At 44.6% G+C, this 18,554-nt stretch overlaps 1 protein-coding gene across 1 annotated transcript; it reads left to right on the top strand.

Annotated features, from left to right (window-relative positions):
• Positions 1–1,952: 1,952 nt before the first annotated feature.
• Positions 1,953–6,723, top strand: LOC103642746 (uncharacterized). Its single transcript, XM_020546110.1, has 2 exons — positions 1,953–3,337; positions 3,580–6,723. Exons 1-2 carry the CDS (start codon positions 2,080–2,082, stop codon positions 3,615–3,617), a joined length of 1,296 nt encoding a protein of 431 aa, XP_020401699.1. The 5' UTR covers positions 1,953–2,079; the 3' UTR covers positions 3,618–6,723.
• The last annotated feature ends 11,831 nt before the right edge of the window (positions 6,724–18,554 follow it).

The following is an 18,554-nucleotide window of genomic DNA, read 5'->3' as shown; positions in this document are numbered from 1 at the left end:
TCATGGGTAGCTAATCCTTTGAGACATAAAGCAGCATTAACACACCTCCACTTGGTGTGCTGGAACAAACACTCATAACTCATCAAATATCAACAATATTAATGTATGTGAGTTAATTTTCCTTCCACAAAAATATGATAATATCTGAATAACTCTAATGTATGCCTCAATAAATATCTAAACTGTTGGATTACAAAAACACATGAATGTTTTTTGTTTTCTGCAAAAACGACCAAGTATCGACAAGAAATATGTCCCATCATTGGAAATGCACTTTAGGACAACTATTGTACCACCCTAATAACCAAACCATGTTCATAATCGCAAGTATGTTGTGTCCTATGGATGATTGGAGATCGTAGATTACATAGAGTTTGTCGAAACGATTCTGATCAATTATTAGTTTGTCTTCTTTGAAGTCTAGAAGAGTTTTTTCGAGTGCCAAATGATCGGGATATTAGGGATTGCAGAGTTTTTTTTACCTTCCTACCTCTAACAGTCACATCCAGCCGCGCGGCCCTGGCCTGGTTGCAACCCACTCCAGCCAGCCACAATCACGCCTAGAAGCCATCTCGATTGGCCACAGCCAGTCGTCGACCACAGCACTGTCTTCTTCTCTTTTCTTGTGCCAAATAGAGCATCCTGCACTTGATCCTTGGTACCACCAAGGAGAAAAGTGTGGGAAGAGAAGGAGAAGAGATGAAAGAAGAAAGGTTAGAGTTTTCTCATGTCGTTCGTCGTCATCGAACGCCGCCTAGTGGGGTATAACCCGTTTTCTAGTTTTTTTCAGTTTGGGTAACAGTAAATCTTGTTGTTTTTGTACTGCATAGAGTGCGAATTTGGTAATCCCGTGAATATAAAAGTTGTAGTTATCGTTGTTACCTTTCAAAACTGCTGGTTTTGTTTCAATCTAGAAGCGGTTTGGAATAACTGCAAAAATAGTCGTGTTATCCTGAAAACTGAAAATCAGATTCGGGTAGGAAGTTTGTCCCTATTTCTACGAACGAACATGGAACGTAGAACATTGCACGAACAGTCCAAAACCAGGCGGTAATAAATTGTTTCCGCTATCGGCTCGTGGTTTTAACCGATAGTGGAAATCCGGCTTCTGGCCTGCTTCACTCAGCAACGATATTGTCCTTGTCCTTACCCGTGTTAGTTCATGGGTCGGCTATGATATACTATCACTGGTAGGGGCTTAATTCGATAGTGATGTGGTTTTTCACAGCTTTGGATCCTAGGCTTTCTATTAGGCAGGTCATCATCGACTCCACTATATGCAATGGTGCATATATAGGTTTTAAAATAAATTATTTTTGTTAAGTTGTATCGATAACACAAAGGAATACATGGTTGGTAGTTAGAAGCAAGCAGCGTAGCATGGAATTTAATCCATTTCTTTTGGATTTTTTTATCATACAGATTCCTCTGTTGGATAGTTACTGGAGATATCTGGCCGACCATGCACATTATTAATCAGTTCGTCCAGCTCGTCGGGACTCTATACTACCTATCAAATAGTCACCGGCTAGCGAAGTTGAACGAAAACGAGAAGAAGCATAATGTGCAATACGGACTACTTCGGACGACACAGTAATCCGAGACACAGCTATCTAGCACGAATGATAGAGGAACTTTTCACCACTATGACCACCCCAATCTCGCCAAACAGAACTCCGGATTAGAATGGACAGCCATTTCCACAGCAGTTGTAGGTCCCAGAATTCCGGTGTCTTCCAATCCCATGATATGCCCAAACACCTCCTTTCTTTCCTCTTCCTCTCGAGACCGTAGTCACCCCCGATTTCTTCAGTTCTATTCACACTTGGTCCGTTCTCTGTGTCTTCTGTTGCTTGCCAAATGGACGCGCTCCTGCTCTCTTATATGGGTTGTGCAATTGTACATAAAGCTGGTACAGATGACCATTACACAATCACACGTGTAACCTGTTAGATAATGTAAAGCGTCTGTTAGTAGATCCTATTTTCTTGTTTCTATCCGAGTCTTCCGGCCACTTCGTAGCCCATTATTTTAGGATCACAGGAGACTTCGTGGCCATCTTTTCAGGATCAGACTTGCATGGTCCTTGGTTGTAATCTATATATATTTGTACTCGACACATCAATAAAGCAATACAGAGAGAACAGTTCTTCCTATTCCTATTCTCTGTTTCTTACATGGTATCAGCCTAACGATCCTCTTCCCAGTCTTTCATCCCAGTTCATCATGAGTGATACACAAAGCTCCGTCCACAATACCCCCACAGGCAATCTTCCTCTGTCCCAGGCGATTCACAGCGTCAACATCAAGTCACTGGTGCCATATACCCTCGATACTCAAATTCACAACTACGGCAAGTGGAGCCAGTTGTTCACCATTGTCCTCGAGCGTTTTGATCTTCTCCACCATGTCACCACCTCCAACGATCTCTCGGAGGATCCTGCCTGGGTTCGTGAGAACCTGACTGTCCTCTCCTGGATTTTCGCCACCATCTCCGAGGACCTCGTCGACATGGTGATTCGTCCACCCGGCCGCCAAGCGCATGCCATCTGGCGTCACCTCGAGAACATCTTCTCTGGAAACAAGGCCAGCCGCGCTGTTCACCTTGAGGCTGCGTTTCATTCCCTCACTCAAGGTGATCTTTCGACGCACGATTACTGTCATCGTCTTCAGCAACTCGCCAACAACCTCGCCGACTGCGATGCTCCTGTCGACGACCACACCCTTGTCCACCAGCTAGTCGCTGGCATGAACACTAAGTACCACACCCTTCGTACCTTGCTGCCTGCTCTTCCTGTCTTCCCCAACTTCATGCAGGCTCGCGACATGCTTCTGCTTGAGGAACGCTCCCAGTCCGTGTCAAACTGCCATGCGGCCGATGCGGCACTCGTTGCTGCTGCTACCTCGTCGCGCTCGCCAGCTCCTCTCCCCGCCACCGACAACAACAACACAACTGCAACCCCCGCAGTTGACAACCGCCAAAGCAGCTATGGCCGTGGTCGTGGTCGCGGTCGTGGTGGTCGCTTCAACGCTGCTAGACGCAGCGGCCGGTACCCTCCGGCGACCTTTCTTCCTCCATGGCCTGCACACTGGGCTCCCACCTGGCGCGCCCCATGGACAGGGACCTCTGGCCCTGGCGTCCTTGGTGCACGTCCTCCAGCGCAAGCCTATCCGGTATTCCAGCAGCCACAACCTGTGTCTGCGCCGCTGCATGCTCCGTCTTGGGACACTTCGGGGCTTATTCACGCGCTCCAGGCTGCTTCTGTTCAACAGCAAGCACATCCCAGTGATTGGTTTCTAGACACGGGAGCTAGCTCACACATGACCAACCATTCGGGTAACTTACCTATTTATTATTCTTCATCATTGCCTAATTCTTCGCATGTTATTGTTGGTGATGGATCCAAAATTCTTGTTCATGGCACTGGTCATACCTCTATTCGTTCCCCGCCAAACACTTTTGCTTTACGTTCTGTTTTGCATCTTCCACACTTAGTCAAGAATTTAATTTCTGTTCGCCGCTTCACTACTGATAACTCGTGTGCCATTGAATTTGATCCGTATGGTTTTTCTGTGAAGGATCTAGCCACCAAGAACACAATCATGAGGTCCAATAGTGACGGGGATCTTTACCCATTCTTTGGTACCAGCTCTCCTTCCTCGACGGCTCTGGTGGCTCACACTGCATCCGCTGATGTCTGGCATCGCCGTCTTGGCCACCCCAATAATCATTCCTTAGCTCGATTTCCTTTTTCATGTAATAAATCTTTAGCTGCTTCTACTCTGTGTGACGCCTGTCAGAAGGGGAAACATGTTCGGCTCTCTTTCCCTCGTTCTACCTCCTTCACATATTTTCCCTTTCAAATAATACACTGTGATTTGTGGACATCCCCTATTTCTAGTATTTCTGGTTTTCACTATTATTTGATTGTCCTCGATGATTATACTCATTACGTCTGGACATTTCCCATTCGTCACAAAACCGAGGTGCCATCTGTTCTGCGCAATTTTTATAGCTATGTACGTACCCAATTTCATCTTTCTATCCAATCTATTCAATGTGATAATGGCCGAGAATTTGACAATAACGATCTGCGCACTTTTCTTTTAGCCAATGGTGTCACCCTCCGGCTCTCATGTCCATATACATCTTCTCAAAATGGTAAAGCCGAACGTGGCATCCGCATAATAAATAATATTCTTCGCACTTTGCTTGAACAAGCCTCCATGCCTCGTTCATATTGGGTTGAAGCCCTCCATACAGCCACATATCTTCTTAATCGACGACCCTGCCAACCTCTTAATTTTTGTACACCATACCAGCTTCTCTTTGGCTGCTCCCCTGATTATCAACATCTACGTACCTTTGGGTGTCTTTGTTATCCTAATCTATCTTCTACAGCTTCACATAAATTAGCCCCAAGATCAGCACGTTGTGTTTTTCTAGGATACCTATCTGAGCACAAAGGCTACAGATGTTTAAACCTCGATACTATGAAAATTATAATTTCTCGGCATGTAATATTTGATGAATCCTTCTTTCCGTTCGCCTCACCACAGCCCACAAAATCCTTGCCACATTCCTCCATCCCGGATCCAGCGGCGTCCGGACTGGAAATCATCCCGGTACGGGCCTCTCCCGTCTTTTCTGCTCCTGCCGTTTCAGCAACTGTGCGCACGCCTCCCCATCCTCCTCTGTCGGTCACGGGTGGTCAAACCTCCACCTCGCCTGCCGCACAGCTGTCAGCCTCGGCCCCTACACGTCTCTGCAGCTCGCCAACACATGCACCTGCGACGCCCATTTCCCAGCAGCAAACGCCTGGCTCTTCCCCACCTGTCCTTCGCTATGCCCACCCAGATATTTCCCAACACCATATGACTACACGTGTGAAGGCTGGTGTCTTCCAACCAAAGAAATTCATGAATCTTCACGTCACTACACAACCTGCTATTTCACCTATCCCTTATTCTTACCGTACAGCCCTTACGGATCCTCACTGGTACAATGCCATGTTAGAAGAATTTCAGGCTTTGATGACTAATAATACTTGGAGTTTAGTTCCCAAACCTGCAGGTGCCAACGTTGTCAGTGGTAAATGGATTTTTCGGCACAAGCTGCACAGTGATGGGTCCTTGGCTCGCTACAAAGCACGCTGGGTTGTTCGTGGCTGTTCTCAACAGGAGGGTATTGACTATGGAGAAACTTTTAGTCCAGTCATTAAACCAGGGACTATTCGGAGTGTTCTCAGCATTGCCACATCTTTTTCTTGGCCAATTCATCAATTAGATGTCAAGAACGCTTTTCTCCATGGTACGTTATCTGAAACAGTTTATTCTCAACAACCCTCTGACTTTGTTGATCCTTCTTTACCTCATCATGTTTGCAAACTTCATAAGTCTCTTTATGGCCTTAAACAAGCTCCTCGCACATGGTTCTTGCGATTTACGACATTTCTTTCCTCGATTGGTTTTACACAATCTAAATGTGATCCTTCCCTTTTTATTCTTAAAACACCCTCTACCACTGCATATCTTCTTCTTTATGTAGATGATATTATTCTTACAGCAAATACATCTCATCTTTTATCTCATATTATTTCACAACTCTGTTCTGAATTTTCTATGTCCGATCTTGGACCTTTACGTCACTTTCTTGGCATTGAGGTGACACCATCGGACACTGGTTTGGTTCTCTCACAAAAGCAATATGCATTGGATATCTTGGCACGTGCAAACATGACGCATTGTAATCCTTGCCATACCCCTGTTGACACCAACTCTAAACCCGCCTCTACCGATGGTTGTCTTCTTTCACAACCCACTGTTTACAGAAGCTTAGCAGGTGCTTTACAATATCTTACTTTGACTCGGCCTGATATTTCTTATGCTGTTCAACAAGTTTGCCTGTTCATGCATGCTCCTCGTGACACTCATATGTCTTTGCTGAAACGCATCCTTCGCTATGTCCGTGGTACCTTGGACTATGGTTTGCATATCTATCGTAGTTCCAGTCTTGATCTGTTGGCATACTCTGATGCTGACTGGGCTGGATGTCCTGACACCCGACGATCTACATCTGGTTATTGTGTTTTTCTGGGTGCCAATCTTGTTGCTTGGTCGTCTAAGCGGCAACATACAGTATCCCGGTCCAGTGCCGAGGCAGAATATCGAGGTGTGGCCAATGCTGTGGCTGAAATTTGTTGGCTTCGCCAATTGTTGACTGAGCTTTGTCATCCTCCTCGTCGTGCTGCTGTGGTCTTCTGTGATAATGTCAGCACAATGTATCTGGCATCCAACCCAGTCCAACATCAACGTACGAAGCATGTGGAAATCGACTTGCATTTTGTACGCGAGCGCGTATCTTTAGGAGAGGTGAAGGTGATACATGTTCCTTCATCTCTTCAGTTTGCTGATATTTTTACCAAAGGTCTCTCATCATCATTGTTCAAGGAGTTTCGGTCCAACCTGCAAATCAAGCCAGCTACAGATTCTACAGGTTGAGGGGGGCTGTTAGATAATGTAAAGCGTCTGTTAGTAGATCCTATTTTCTTGTTTCTATCCGAGTCTTCCGGCCACTTCGTAGCCCATTATTTTAGGATCACAGGAGACTTCGTGGCCATCTTTTCAGGATCAGACTTGCATGGTCCTTGGTTGTAATCTATATATATATATATTTGTACTCGACACATCAATAAAGCAATACAGAGAGAACAGTTCTTCCTATTCCTATTCTCTGTTTCTTACATAACCCACGTTTTTGCTGCCATTATGCTCCGGTCATGCATTTATTTCTGTAAGTATATGGCAAATGGTTTTTGCGCTGCTCTAGTGTGACGGGTTTTTTGTTTAAACTTACGTAGTTTTTTTTCTGTTAGGGTGCTTGAGAAAAAAAAACTACCGGTTTCACTCTAAGGGCTGGTTTGGTACAAGAGGACTAAAGTAGATTTATAGAGGATGAAATTTCAAAATTATATAGCAAAGGATTTTCTACAAATCCTTTATCACCAAACTAGCCAAGATTTTTTTTCCAGTCGTGTGATGTGAAAATAATCTATATCTATATATATATATATATACTATATTAAAGCACATGTTTCAACAATCGTCACTTTTTTACAAATAATTCATCACATTTATTTCAAATTAACATGCTCGTCCCCTCCGCGTCGTAACCAACCTCTACGTCTCAAACCACACATCCGCATATAGATGGCCAAACAGCGGCCCAGGCCCAACGCCCGCGAGCCGCAGGCACGTCACACCGGCCTGCTGACCGTGTCAGGCAAACCCGTTAGACCATCGAGCCATTTGGTTAAATCAGCGTAAAATGTTAAAAAGTGGTTGTGCAACAATGATCATCATTTTTTTACAAATAATCTCTCACTTCTATTTCAAATTAACCTGCTCGTCCCCTCCGCAACCAACCTCTACGTCTCAAACCACACATCCGCATATAGATGGTCAAACGGCGGCCCAGCACGAGCCCGCTAGGCCCAACGCCCACGAGCCGCAGGCACGGCACGGCACACCGGCCTGCTGACCGTGTCAGGCCAACCCGTTAGCCCGTCGGGTCATTTGGTTAAATCAGCGTAAAATGTTAAAAAGGCCAACCCGTTAGCTCGTCGGGCCATTTGGTTAAATCAGCGTAAAATGTTAAAAAGTGGTGGTGCGCAGCAGGTGGGGCTTGAACCCACGACCTGATGAAAGAAGGGTGGAGACACTGGGTGAAGTTGTCTAACCATTAGAACATAATACTCATGTGTTTTTAATATTGAATATAAATTGTACATATGTATATATATTTTTTGTAAAATAAAAAAATATAATCGTGATGGGTCAGGCCAGCCTTACGGACCGAGGCTATGGCCCAAGCATGGCACAGCGCTCGTGCCGAGCTGGCCTAGGTACTATTAAATGGGCCGTGCCTCGGCCCGACCAGCCAGACACGGTTCATTTGGTCATCTATACCTCCGCACAATAATGATCATCCTCGCCTCAGTTGTCGCCACCTCGTTCGCCATCGGGCTTGCTTTCTCTCTCCCCTCATGCCTCCGCCTTCGCGCCACCCCATTCTCGGCAGAGAGCGTGGGAGCATGTGCCTCCTCTCCGCATTCATCTGACACCAGCCCCAACACCGACCCGTGTAGTGACTATTGCGCGTCCACGAGGACGTTACACAGCATGCGTGTACCATCGTTTTCTCTGTCGCCGGACGTCTCATTCGTCTTCCCAGTCTTTGCCCTTTCTTTCTCCCCAACCTACTGCCCCCATCTAGGGTCGCAGCCGCGAGCCGACCGACGCTTTTCGACGTGGGTACGGGGCAAGTCGGTCTTGCTCCTGGCCTTTCTCCGTGCGTGCCGCCGAGGAGGACACAGTGGCACCTGCCACACTTAGGTTATTTTGGTGATGAGGAGTCCAGGTCCGAGATATTGGACAACCAAGGCCTGTAGCGCGGTAGCAGTCGGCATATGCTACGGAGTTGGTGGTGCTGTTGTGTCACCTCGGTGGGTCCAGGGCTAGGAAGGCACTCGCGTTCTCTCGCCCTTCTCGAACTGACGCCTGGTACGGGTGCCTCTCGGTTTGCAGCTGCTCCGGCTGGGCTTCTTTCTCCGGTTGCATGCTCTCTCCCTATATGTATCTAGCGGTATACTACCTATGTCGCCTCCAGATCGACAGGTATTCGTCGTGTCCTTTTCTGGCAACGAACAGGTATGTCTGCCTCTTCCCTTCCCTTCCTGCTCTATGACACCTTGGAAGTGGGGGAGGCGAGGGATGGGGGTCCCTGGTTTGCTACCTATGGTACCCGTTCGATGGCTCGGCATCACCTGTCTATATGGCCTTTCCCTTACCACGGTGTCGACTTGGTATTCTTCTACCACTTCTATGTACCTATCACCCATCCTCCTGCCATTGCAAAAAATATTGTTGAATTGGATGGAGCAGCAATGATTTGTCACGCTAACAATAAAAGGAAAGGTTATTGTTGGTTTTAAACGTTAGTAATTGCTTCTAAGTACCATAATTTGTATGGAGCGCATACAATTTTTATTGATGCCTGACTTTAGCAATCACTCCATATTTTGATCTATCTTTTTTATAAGTTTGAGTTCATGTGACTTATTTTAGAAACTTGAGCTCACAAACTTCCTCTTATTTGGTCTCTGTATGGTGGAATTATGTCATTCTATAATCTCTGTTCGTTCAATCAGTCGTTGTGAACTCTCTTCTAATCGCTCCCTTCATTGGTCGTGTTGTACCAAGACATATTTGATGGAGTAAACAACAACATCAGTTAGTCAAATTAAAAAAATATTATGCGAAAAGCGAAGATAATCAATAAAAAATCTTGAGATCTTTTTGATTGATAGTTTACGTGGGTATTGTTGTAAGCCGCCGCAACGCACGGACAACTGACTAGTATATTGTTTATGGGGTGGATAGGTCATCGATGGTGAAGATGCCCAAAGGTTGGCGTCCAAAAGAGGTGTCCATTTGAAGATAGAGACATAGCAGGAGGATCAATGCAACATTCGGGTCCGCTCGAGGTGGCCTCGCCTCTCATGTAAGTGCACTGATATGTACCCTAGAATGTAGTAGGTATACACCACAGAGTTGGTATGCAAACCTCCGACCAATCTCGATATACTCTTGGGAACTCCTCTGAACGAAGCTGTATTCAAACTTCAAAAGTGTCTACCTAACCACAGACACAAATGGACATTTTTGTTGCAAGCAAAATGAGAACCCCGGTAGACATTTTTTTGTCCATCTAGCTGAAACCTAAAACACCAAATATCTCAAATGAATGTGTAATTCTAGCAACAGTGAACAGCCTAAGATCCAGGCCAATATTCCTTAAGGTTCACCCGCAAACCAATGACCACAACCACAGAATTTCACAAGGTAACAGAAAATATTGCGGGGCAGATGTTGATTTCAACGCGAAGAATGAGATCCAAAGGTTGAAGTTTTGTCGGGAAGCCAGCACCAAAGGGGGAAAACAATCGGCAACCGCCAAGCAATCTAATCGGTATGCTCGATGTACTAATTCTGAAAGTCGCCTAGAGGAGGGTGAATAGGCAAATCTAAAATTTATAAACTTTAAGCACCACTACAAGTTGGGGTTAGCGTTAGAAATAAACAGCGAGTCCAAAAGAGAGGGCGAAAACAAATCACAAGCAAATGAAAGTGGATGACACGGTGATTTGTTTTACCGAGGTTCGGTTCTTGCAAACCTACTCCCCGTTGACAAGTGTCTTGAGAATAAGAATGGGGAAGAAGAAAGCACGATTGCAAAAGCCAAGCGACAAGAGTGATAAATAACACACGGATCACTCTCTCTCTCTCTCAAGACACTAATCACTAATGATCACTTGTCTCAATTGTGGAACTTGGAGAGATTGGAGGCTTTGATTGTGTCTTGGAATGGATTGCTAGCTCTTGTATTGAATGTTGAAGGTTGGAATGCTTGGGTGAAGTGAATGGAGGTGGTTGGGGTTGTATTTATAGCCACCAACCACTTCCTAGCCGTTGTTCCAATTCTGCCGACCGCGGACGGTCCGCGGCCCTGGTGCGGACGGTCCGCCCCTGTACATCAACGGCTGAAATCGCAACGGTCAGCAGTAATGGCTATATCAATGGCTATAATGCATTAAATGTGTCGTCAGATGTCAGATAAAGGCAGTCGCGGATGGTTCGGTCGTGCACCCTGGACGGTCCGCGAGGACGCTATAATTCATTTTATCGAACCCGTCACCTTCGGGTTTTTTGGTTCCTCACCTACCAAACGGTCCGCGCCTGAGCCCGGACGGTCCGCGTGTGGTATCGGACGGTGCTTGCTTTCCCTCCGGACGGTCCGTAGTGTAGACATGGGTTTTTGCATTTGTTCTGTCCGAGGGTCATCCTGGTGTTGCGGACGGTCCGCCGCAAGGGCCCGGATGGTCCGCGCTTAGTCTATTTTTCCAAAAAGCTTCTCCTGTCTGGAATAATCTACGGTATTCCGGACAGTCGATTTAGAATAGTTGTAGATGAACCTTTGGCACCTGTAGAACATATAATCTAGAGCAAACTAGTTAGTCCAATTATTTGTGTTGGGCAATTCAACCACCAAAATCATTTAGGAAAAAGGTTTGACCCTATTTCCCTTTCAATCTCCCCCTTTTTGGTGATTGATGCCAACACAAACCAAAGCAAAATATAATTGCAGAATTGAACTAGTTTGCATAAGGTAGGTGCAAAGGTTGCTTGGAATTAAACCAAATTACATTTTTCATAAGATATGCATGAATTGCTTTATTTCTTTTAACATTTTGGACCACGCTTGCACCACTTGTTTTGTTTTTGCAAATGTTTTGGAAATTCTTTTGCAAATAGTCAAAGGTATATGAATAAGATTTTGAGAAGCATTTTCAAGATTTGAAATTTTCTCCCCCTGTTTCAAATGTTTTTTCTTTGACTAAACAAAACTCCCCCTCAATGAAATTCTCCTCTTAGTGTTCAAGAGGGTTTTAGATATTAATTTTGAAAGAACTTCTTTAATACAAATTGAAAGACTACATTTTTTGAAATTGGTGGTGGTGTGGTCCTTTTGCTTTGGGCTAATATTTTCTCCCCCTTTGGCATGAATCGCCAAAAACAGTCTTTAGAGCCCTGTTACTTTCTCTCCCCCGTTGGCAAATAATATATGGGTGACTTGAAATCCCAAGAAATACTTCAACTCCCCCATCATAGACATCTCGAATTTTTGGATCATAATCCTACTAAACTCTTCACAAGTAGATTTGTTAGTAGACCCAAATATGATATCATCAACATAAATTTGGCATACAAACAAATCATTTGCAATAGTTTTAGTAAAGAGAGTAGGATTGGCTTTTCCGACTTTGAAGCCATTAGCGATAAGAAAATCTCTTAGGCATTCATACCATGCTCTTGGGGCTTGCTTGAGCCCATAAAGAGCCTTAGAGAGTTTATAAACATGGTTAGGATACTCACTATCTTCAAAGTCGGGAGGTTGCTCAACATAGACCTCCTCCTTGATTGGTCCATTGAGGAAGGCACTTTTCACGTCCATTTGGTAAAGCTTAAAGCCATGGTAAGTAGCATAGGCAAGTAATATACGAATTGACTCAAGCATAGCTACGGGTGCATAGGTTTCACCGAAATCCAAACCTTCGACTTGTGAATATCCCTTGGCTACAAGTCGGGCTTTGTTCCTTGTCACCACACCATGCTCATCTTGCTTGTTGCGGAAGACCCACTTGGTTCCTACAACATTTTGATTAGGACGTGGAACAAGATGTCATACCTCATTCCTCGTGAAGTTGTTGAGTTCCTCTTGCATTGCCAACACCCAATCCGAATCCCTTAATGCGTCTTCCACCCTGTATGGCTCAATAGAAGACACAAAGGAGTAATGTTAACAAAAATGAGCAACACGAGATCGAGTGGTTACCCCCTTATGAATATCGCCGAGGATGGAGTTCACGGGGTGATCTCGTTGTATTGCTTGGTGGACTCTTGGGTGTGGCGGTCTTGGACTGTCATCATCTTCCTTGTCTTGATCATTGACATCTCCCCATTGATAATTGTCCTCCTCTTGAGGTGGCTCATCTTCTTGATCTTCATTTTCATCCTCTTGAGCTTGATCCTCATCTTGAGTTGGTGGAGATGCTTGATTGGAAGATGATGGTTGATCTTGTGCTTATGGGGGCTCTTCGGATTCCTTAGGACACACATCCCCAATGGACATGTTCCTTAGCGCGACGCACGGAGCCTCTTCATCATCTAGCTCATCAAGATCAACTTGCTCTACTTGAGAGCCGTTAGTCTCATCAAACACAATGTCACAAGAAACTTCAACTAGTCCAGTGGACTTGTTAAAGACTCTATATGCTCTTGTGTTTGAATCATAACCAAGTTAAATGCCTTCTACATCCTTAGGAGCAAATTTAGATTTTCTACCTCTTTTAACAAGAATAAAGCATTTGCTACCAAAGACTCTAAAATATGAAACATTGGGCTTTTTACCGGTGAGGAGTTCATAAGATGTCTTCTTGAGGATTCGGTGAAGGTAGAGACGGTTAATGGCGTAGCAAGCGGTGTTGATTGCTTCCGCCCAAAACTGGTCTGAAGTCTTGTACTCATCAAGCATGTTCCTCGCCATGTCAAGTAGAGTTCTATTCTTCCTCTCCACTACACCATTTTGTTGTGGCGTGTAGGGAGAAGAGAACTCATGCTTGATGCCCTCCTCCTCAAGGAAGCCTTCTATTTGTGAGTTCTTGAACTCCGTCCCATTATCGCTTCTAATCTTGTTGATCCTTAAGCCGAACTCATTTTGAGCCCGTCTCAAGAATCCCTTTAAAATCTCTTGGGTTTGGGATTTATCCTGCAAAAAGAACACCCAAGTGAAGCGAGAATAATCATCCACAATAACTAGACAGTACTTACTCTCGCCGATGCTTATGTAAGCTATCGGGCCGAATAGATCCATGTGGAGTAGTTCAAGCGGCCTGTCGGTCGTCATGATGTTCTTGTGTGGATGATGAACACCAACTTGCTTTCCTGCTTGACATGCGCTACAAATCCTGTCTTTCTCAAAATGAACATTTGTTAGTCCTAAAATGGGTTCTCTCTTTAGAAGCTTGTGAAGATTCTTCATCCCAACTTGAGCTAGTCGGCGATGCCAGAGCCAACCCATATTAGTCTTAGCAATTAAGCAAGTGTCGAGTTCAGCTCTATTGAAATCAACTAAGTATAGCTGACCCTCTAACACTCCCTTAAATGCTACTGAATCATCACTTCTTCTAAAGACAGTAACACCTACATCAGTAAATAGACAGTTGTAGCCCATATTGCATAATTGAGAAACAGAAAGCAAATTGTAATCTAAAGAATCTATAAGAAAAACATTGGAAATAGAATGGTCAGGTGATATAGCAATTTTACCAAGTCCTTTGACCAAACCTTGATTTCCATCCCCGAATGTGATAGCTCTCTGGGGATCATGGTTTTTCTCATAGGGGGAGAACATCTTTTTCTCCCCAGTCATGTGGTTTGTGCACCCGCTATCGATGATCCAACTTGAGCCCCCGGATGCATAAACCTACAAAACAAGTTTAGGCCTTGTTCTTAGGTACCCAAACGGTCTTGGGTCCTTTCACATTAGAAACAAGCACCTTGGGTACCCAAACACAAGTCTTTGACCTCTTGTGTTTGCCCCCAACATATTTGGCAACTACTTTGCCTGATTTGTTAGTGAGTACATAAGAAGCATCAAAAGTTTTAAATGAAATATTAGGTTCATTTGATGCTATAGGAGATTTATTTTTAGGCAATTTAGCATGAGTGGATTGTCTAGAACTAGATGCCTCACTCTTATACATAAAAGTATGATGAGAGCCAGAGTGAGACTTCCTAGAATGAATTCTCCTAATTTTGTGCTCAGGATAACCGGCAGGGTATAAAATGTAACCCTCGTTATCCTGAGCCATGGGAGCCTTACCCTTAACAAAATTAGACAATTTTTAGGGGCATTAAGCTTGACATTGCCTCCCTGTTGGAAGTCAATGCCATCCTTAATGCCAGGGCGTCTCCCACTATAAAGCATACTACGAGCAAATTTAAATTTTTCATTTTCTAATTCATGCTCGTGCAATTTTAGCATCTAGTTTTGCTATATGATCATTTTGTTGTTTAATCATAGCAATGTGATCATGGATAGCATCAATGTTAACATCTCTACATCTAGTGCAAATAGATACATGCTCAATGGTAGATGTAGAGGGTTTGCAAACATTTAGATCTTTAGCCTTAGCAATTAATTTTTTATTTTCAATTTTAAGGCTAGAGAGAGATGCATTCAAATTGTCAATCTTAGCAATCAAATTAGCATTATCATTTCTAAGACTAACAATTGAATCATCACAACTATCTGACTTCTCAACCTTAGCAATTAGTTTAGCGTTCTCATTTCTAAGGTTGGAAATGATATCATGGCAAGTGCTTAGCTCACTAGTTAATTTTTCACATTTTTCTATCTCCTGAGCATAAGCATTTTTAACTTTAACATGCTTCTTATTTTCTTTAATAAGGAAGTCTTCTTGGCTATCCAAGAGTTCATCCTTCTCATGAATGGCACTAATCAATTCATTTAATTTTTTCTTTTGTTGCGTGTTTAAGTTGGCAAAAAAGGTGAGCAAGTTATCCTCATCATCACTAGAATTTTCCCCATCACTAGAAGTTGCATACATAGTGGAGGATCTAGATTTTACCTTCTTCTTCTTGCCGTCTTTTGCCATGAGGCACTTGTGGCCGATGTTGGGGAAGAGAAGACCTTTGTTGACAGCGATGTTTGTGGCGTCCTCGTCGGAGGAGTCGGTGGAGCTCTCGTCGGAGTCCCACTCCCGGCAAACATGGGCATCGCCGCCCTTGTTCTTGTAGTACCTCTTCTTCTCCTTCTTCCCCATCTTGTCGTCGCCCCTGTCACTATCACTAGAAATAGGACATTTTGCTATAAAGTGACCGGGCTTACAACACTTGTAGCATACTTTCTTGGAACGGGGCTTGTAATCCTTCCCCTTCCTTTGTTTGAGGATTTGGCGGAAACTCTTGATGATGAGCGTCATTTCCTCGTTGTCGAGCTTGGAGGCGTCGATGGGGAGTCTACTTGATGTATACTCTTCTTTCTTCTCCTCCGTCGCCTTGAATGCAACGGGTTGCATCTCGGGTGTGGAGGAGACGCCTTGCTCGATGATTTTCTTGGAGCCTTTGATCATCAATTCAAAGCTCACAAATTTTCCTATCACTTCCTCGGGAGACATTAGTTTATATCTAGGATCACCACGAATTAATTGAACTTGAGTAGGATTAAGAAATACAAGTGATCTTAAAATAACCTTGACCATTTCATGGTCATCCCATTTGGTGCTCCCGAGGTTGCACACTTGGTTCACCAAGGTCTTGAGCCGGTTGTACATCGCTTGTGGCTCCTCCCTTTGGTGAAGCATGAATCGACCGAGCTCCCCCTCGATCGTCTCTCTCTTGGTGATCCTTGTCACCTCATCACCTTCGTGCATGGTCTTGAGCATGTCCCAAATATCTTTGGCGGACTCTAACCCATGCACTTTGTTATACTCCTTTCGACTTAAAGATGCGAGGAGTATAGTTGTTGCTTGGGAGTTAAAGTGTCGTATTTGGTCGGCCTCATCCGAGTCATAGTCTTTATCCCCCACCTGTGGTACCTGCGCTCCATACTCAACAACATCCCATATGCTTTTGTGGAGTGAGGTTAGATGACCTTTCATTCTAGCACTCCACATAGAATAATCTTCACCCTAAAAACGGGTGGTTTGCCTAATGGAACGGAGAGTAAAGGAGTATGTTTAGGAATGTGAGGATAGCATAGGGGAATCTTACTAAACTTCTTGCGCTCATGGTGCTTAGAAGTGACGGATGGCGCGTCGGAGCCGGATGTAGAAGGTGATGAAGAATCGGTCTCGTAGTAGACCACCTTCTTCATTTTCTTTTACTTCTCGCCACTCTGATGCAACTTGGTGTGTGAAGGGGATCCCTTCACCTTGTTGCCGGACTCTCCCGATGGAGCCTTCCCGTGGCTTGTGGCGGGCTTCTCGCCGGTCACCATCTCCTTCTTGGCGTGATCTCCCGACATTACTTCGAGCGGTTAGGCTCTAATGAAGTAATCGGCTCTGATACCAATTGAAAGTCACCTAGAGGAGGGTGAATAGGCAAATCTGAAATTTATAAACTTTAAGCACCACTACAAGCCGGGGTTAGCGTTAGAAATAAAAGCGAGTCCAAAAGAGAGGGCGAAAACAAATCACAAGCAAATGAAAGTGGATGACACGGTGATTTGTTTTACCGAGGTTCGGTTCTTGCAAACCTACTCCCCGTTGAGGTGGTCACAAAGACCGGGTCTCTTTCAACCCTTTCCCTCTCTCAAACGGTCACTTAGACCGAGTGAGCTTTCTCCTTAATCAAACGGGTCACTTAGACCCCACAAGGACCACTACAAACTTAGTGTCTCTTGCTTTGATTACAAGTGTCTTGAGAATAAGAATGGGGAAGAAGAAAGCACGATTGCAAAAGCCAAGCGACAAGAGCGACAAATAACACACGGATCACTCTCTCTCTCAAGTCACTAATCACTAATGATCACTTGTCTCAATTGTGGAACTTGGAGAGATTAGAGGCTTTGATTGTGTCTTGGAATGGATTGCTAGCTCTTGTATTGAATGTTGAAGGTTGGAATGCTTGGGTGAAGTGAATGGAGGTGGTTGGGGTTGTATTTATAGCCACCAACCACTTCCTAGTTGTTGCTCCAATTCTGCCGACCGCGGACGGTCCGCGGCCCTGGTGCGGACGGTCCGCCCCTGTACATCAACGGCTGAAATCGCAACGGTCAGTAGTAATGGCTATATCAACGGCTATAATGCATTAAATGCATCGTAAGATGTCAGATAAAGGCAGTCGCGGACGGTCCACGAGGACGCTATAATTCATTTTACCGAACCCGTCACCTTCGGGTTTTTCGGTTCCTCACCTACCGGAAGGTCCGCGCCTGAGCCCGGACGGTCCGTGCGTGGTCTCGGAGGGTGCTTGCTTTCCCTTCGGACGGTCCGTAGTGTAGACATGGGTTTTTGCATTGGTTCTATCCGAGGGTCATCCTGGTGTTGCGGACGGTACGCCGCAAGGGCCCGGACGGTCCGCGCTTAGTCTGTTTTTCCAAAAAGCTTCTCCTGTCCGGAATAATCTACGGTATTCTGGACAGTCGATTTAGAATAGTTGTAGATGAACCTTTGGCACCTGTAGAACATATAATCTAGAGCAAACTAGTTAGTCCAATTATTTGTGTTGGGCAATTCAACCACCAAAATCATTTAGGAAAAAGGTTTGACCCTATTTCCCTTTCAAATTCCCAACAAAAGAATTTTATCCTAGGCATCTTGTCTCAGCAAAGTTATTGATAAATCAAACATGTTATCAAAATGACAAGCAATCTAATCTCGATGTATAGATCGCTCCAGTACATACAGGCAGTAAATGGAAATTTCAACAAAACAATACATATATGGTTCTGTTGTATATCCTATCATGCTCCCACATAACTTCAATATACTGAAAGCTCTCTTGTGAGTTTTGGTGTTTGGATGACAACTCAATTAAAGGACTAACAAGTGTACTAAGTGTTGAACAGGTGCTTAAGGTAAAGCCTACAGGGTTCAACACAAGTGAACAAATGTGATGGTCCAAGAACTGGATTATGGATACATAATGGACATCACAAGTAAGATGGACATTGCATAAAGTGAGACTCGGGTGTGTAGCTCGGAGACAACTGATCAAGCCAAGGACGGAGGCAAGAAGAGCTTCGAGGTACCAAGTGCACGGGAGAAAGTCAAGGAGGCTGAGGAACCCAAAGCCAAGGGTGAAGAAGAAGGCTTGCAAAGTCAAGGGTGATCGAGTTGAGAACAGCTACGGCACATCGAGGATCACTACATAAGGACGTGACTTACAACCAATGAGGTAACAGCTAC

The sequence above is a fragment of the Zea mays genome, chromosome 10 (genome assembly GCF_902167145.1).
Source record: "Zea mays cultivar B73 chromosome 10, Zm-B73-REFERENCE-NAM-5.0, whole genome shotgun sequence".
NCBI classification, from domain to species: Eukaryota; Viridiplantae; Streptophyta; class Magnoliopsida; order Poales; family Poaceae; genus Zea; species Zea mays.
The sequence above is the reverse complement of the archived record's forward strand: the minus strand, read 5'-3'. Positions and strand labels throughout refer to the sequence as shown.

Excerpts from the sequence above, each read along its gene's own strand:
- LOC103642746 (XM_020546110.1), top strand. The coding sequence starts at position 2,080 with ATGGTCCTTGGTTGTAATCTATATATATTTGTACTCGACACATCAATA. Across the intron at positions 3,338-3,579 it reads ACACATGACCAACCATTCGG|GATCTAGCCACCAAGAACAC; the intron begins GTAACTTACCTA and ends TTTTCTGTGAAG.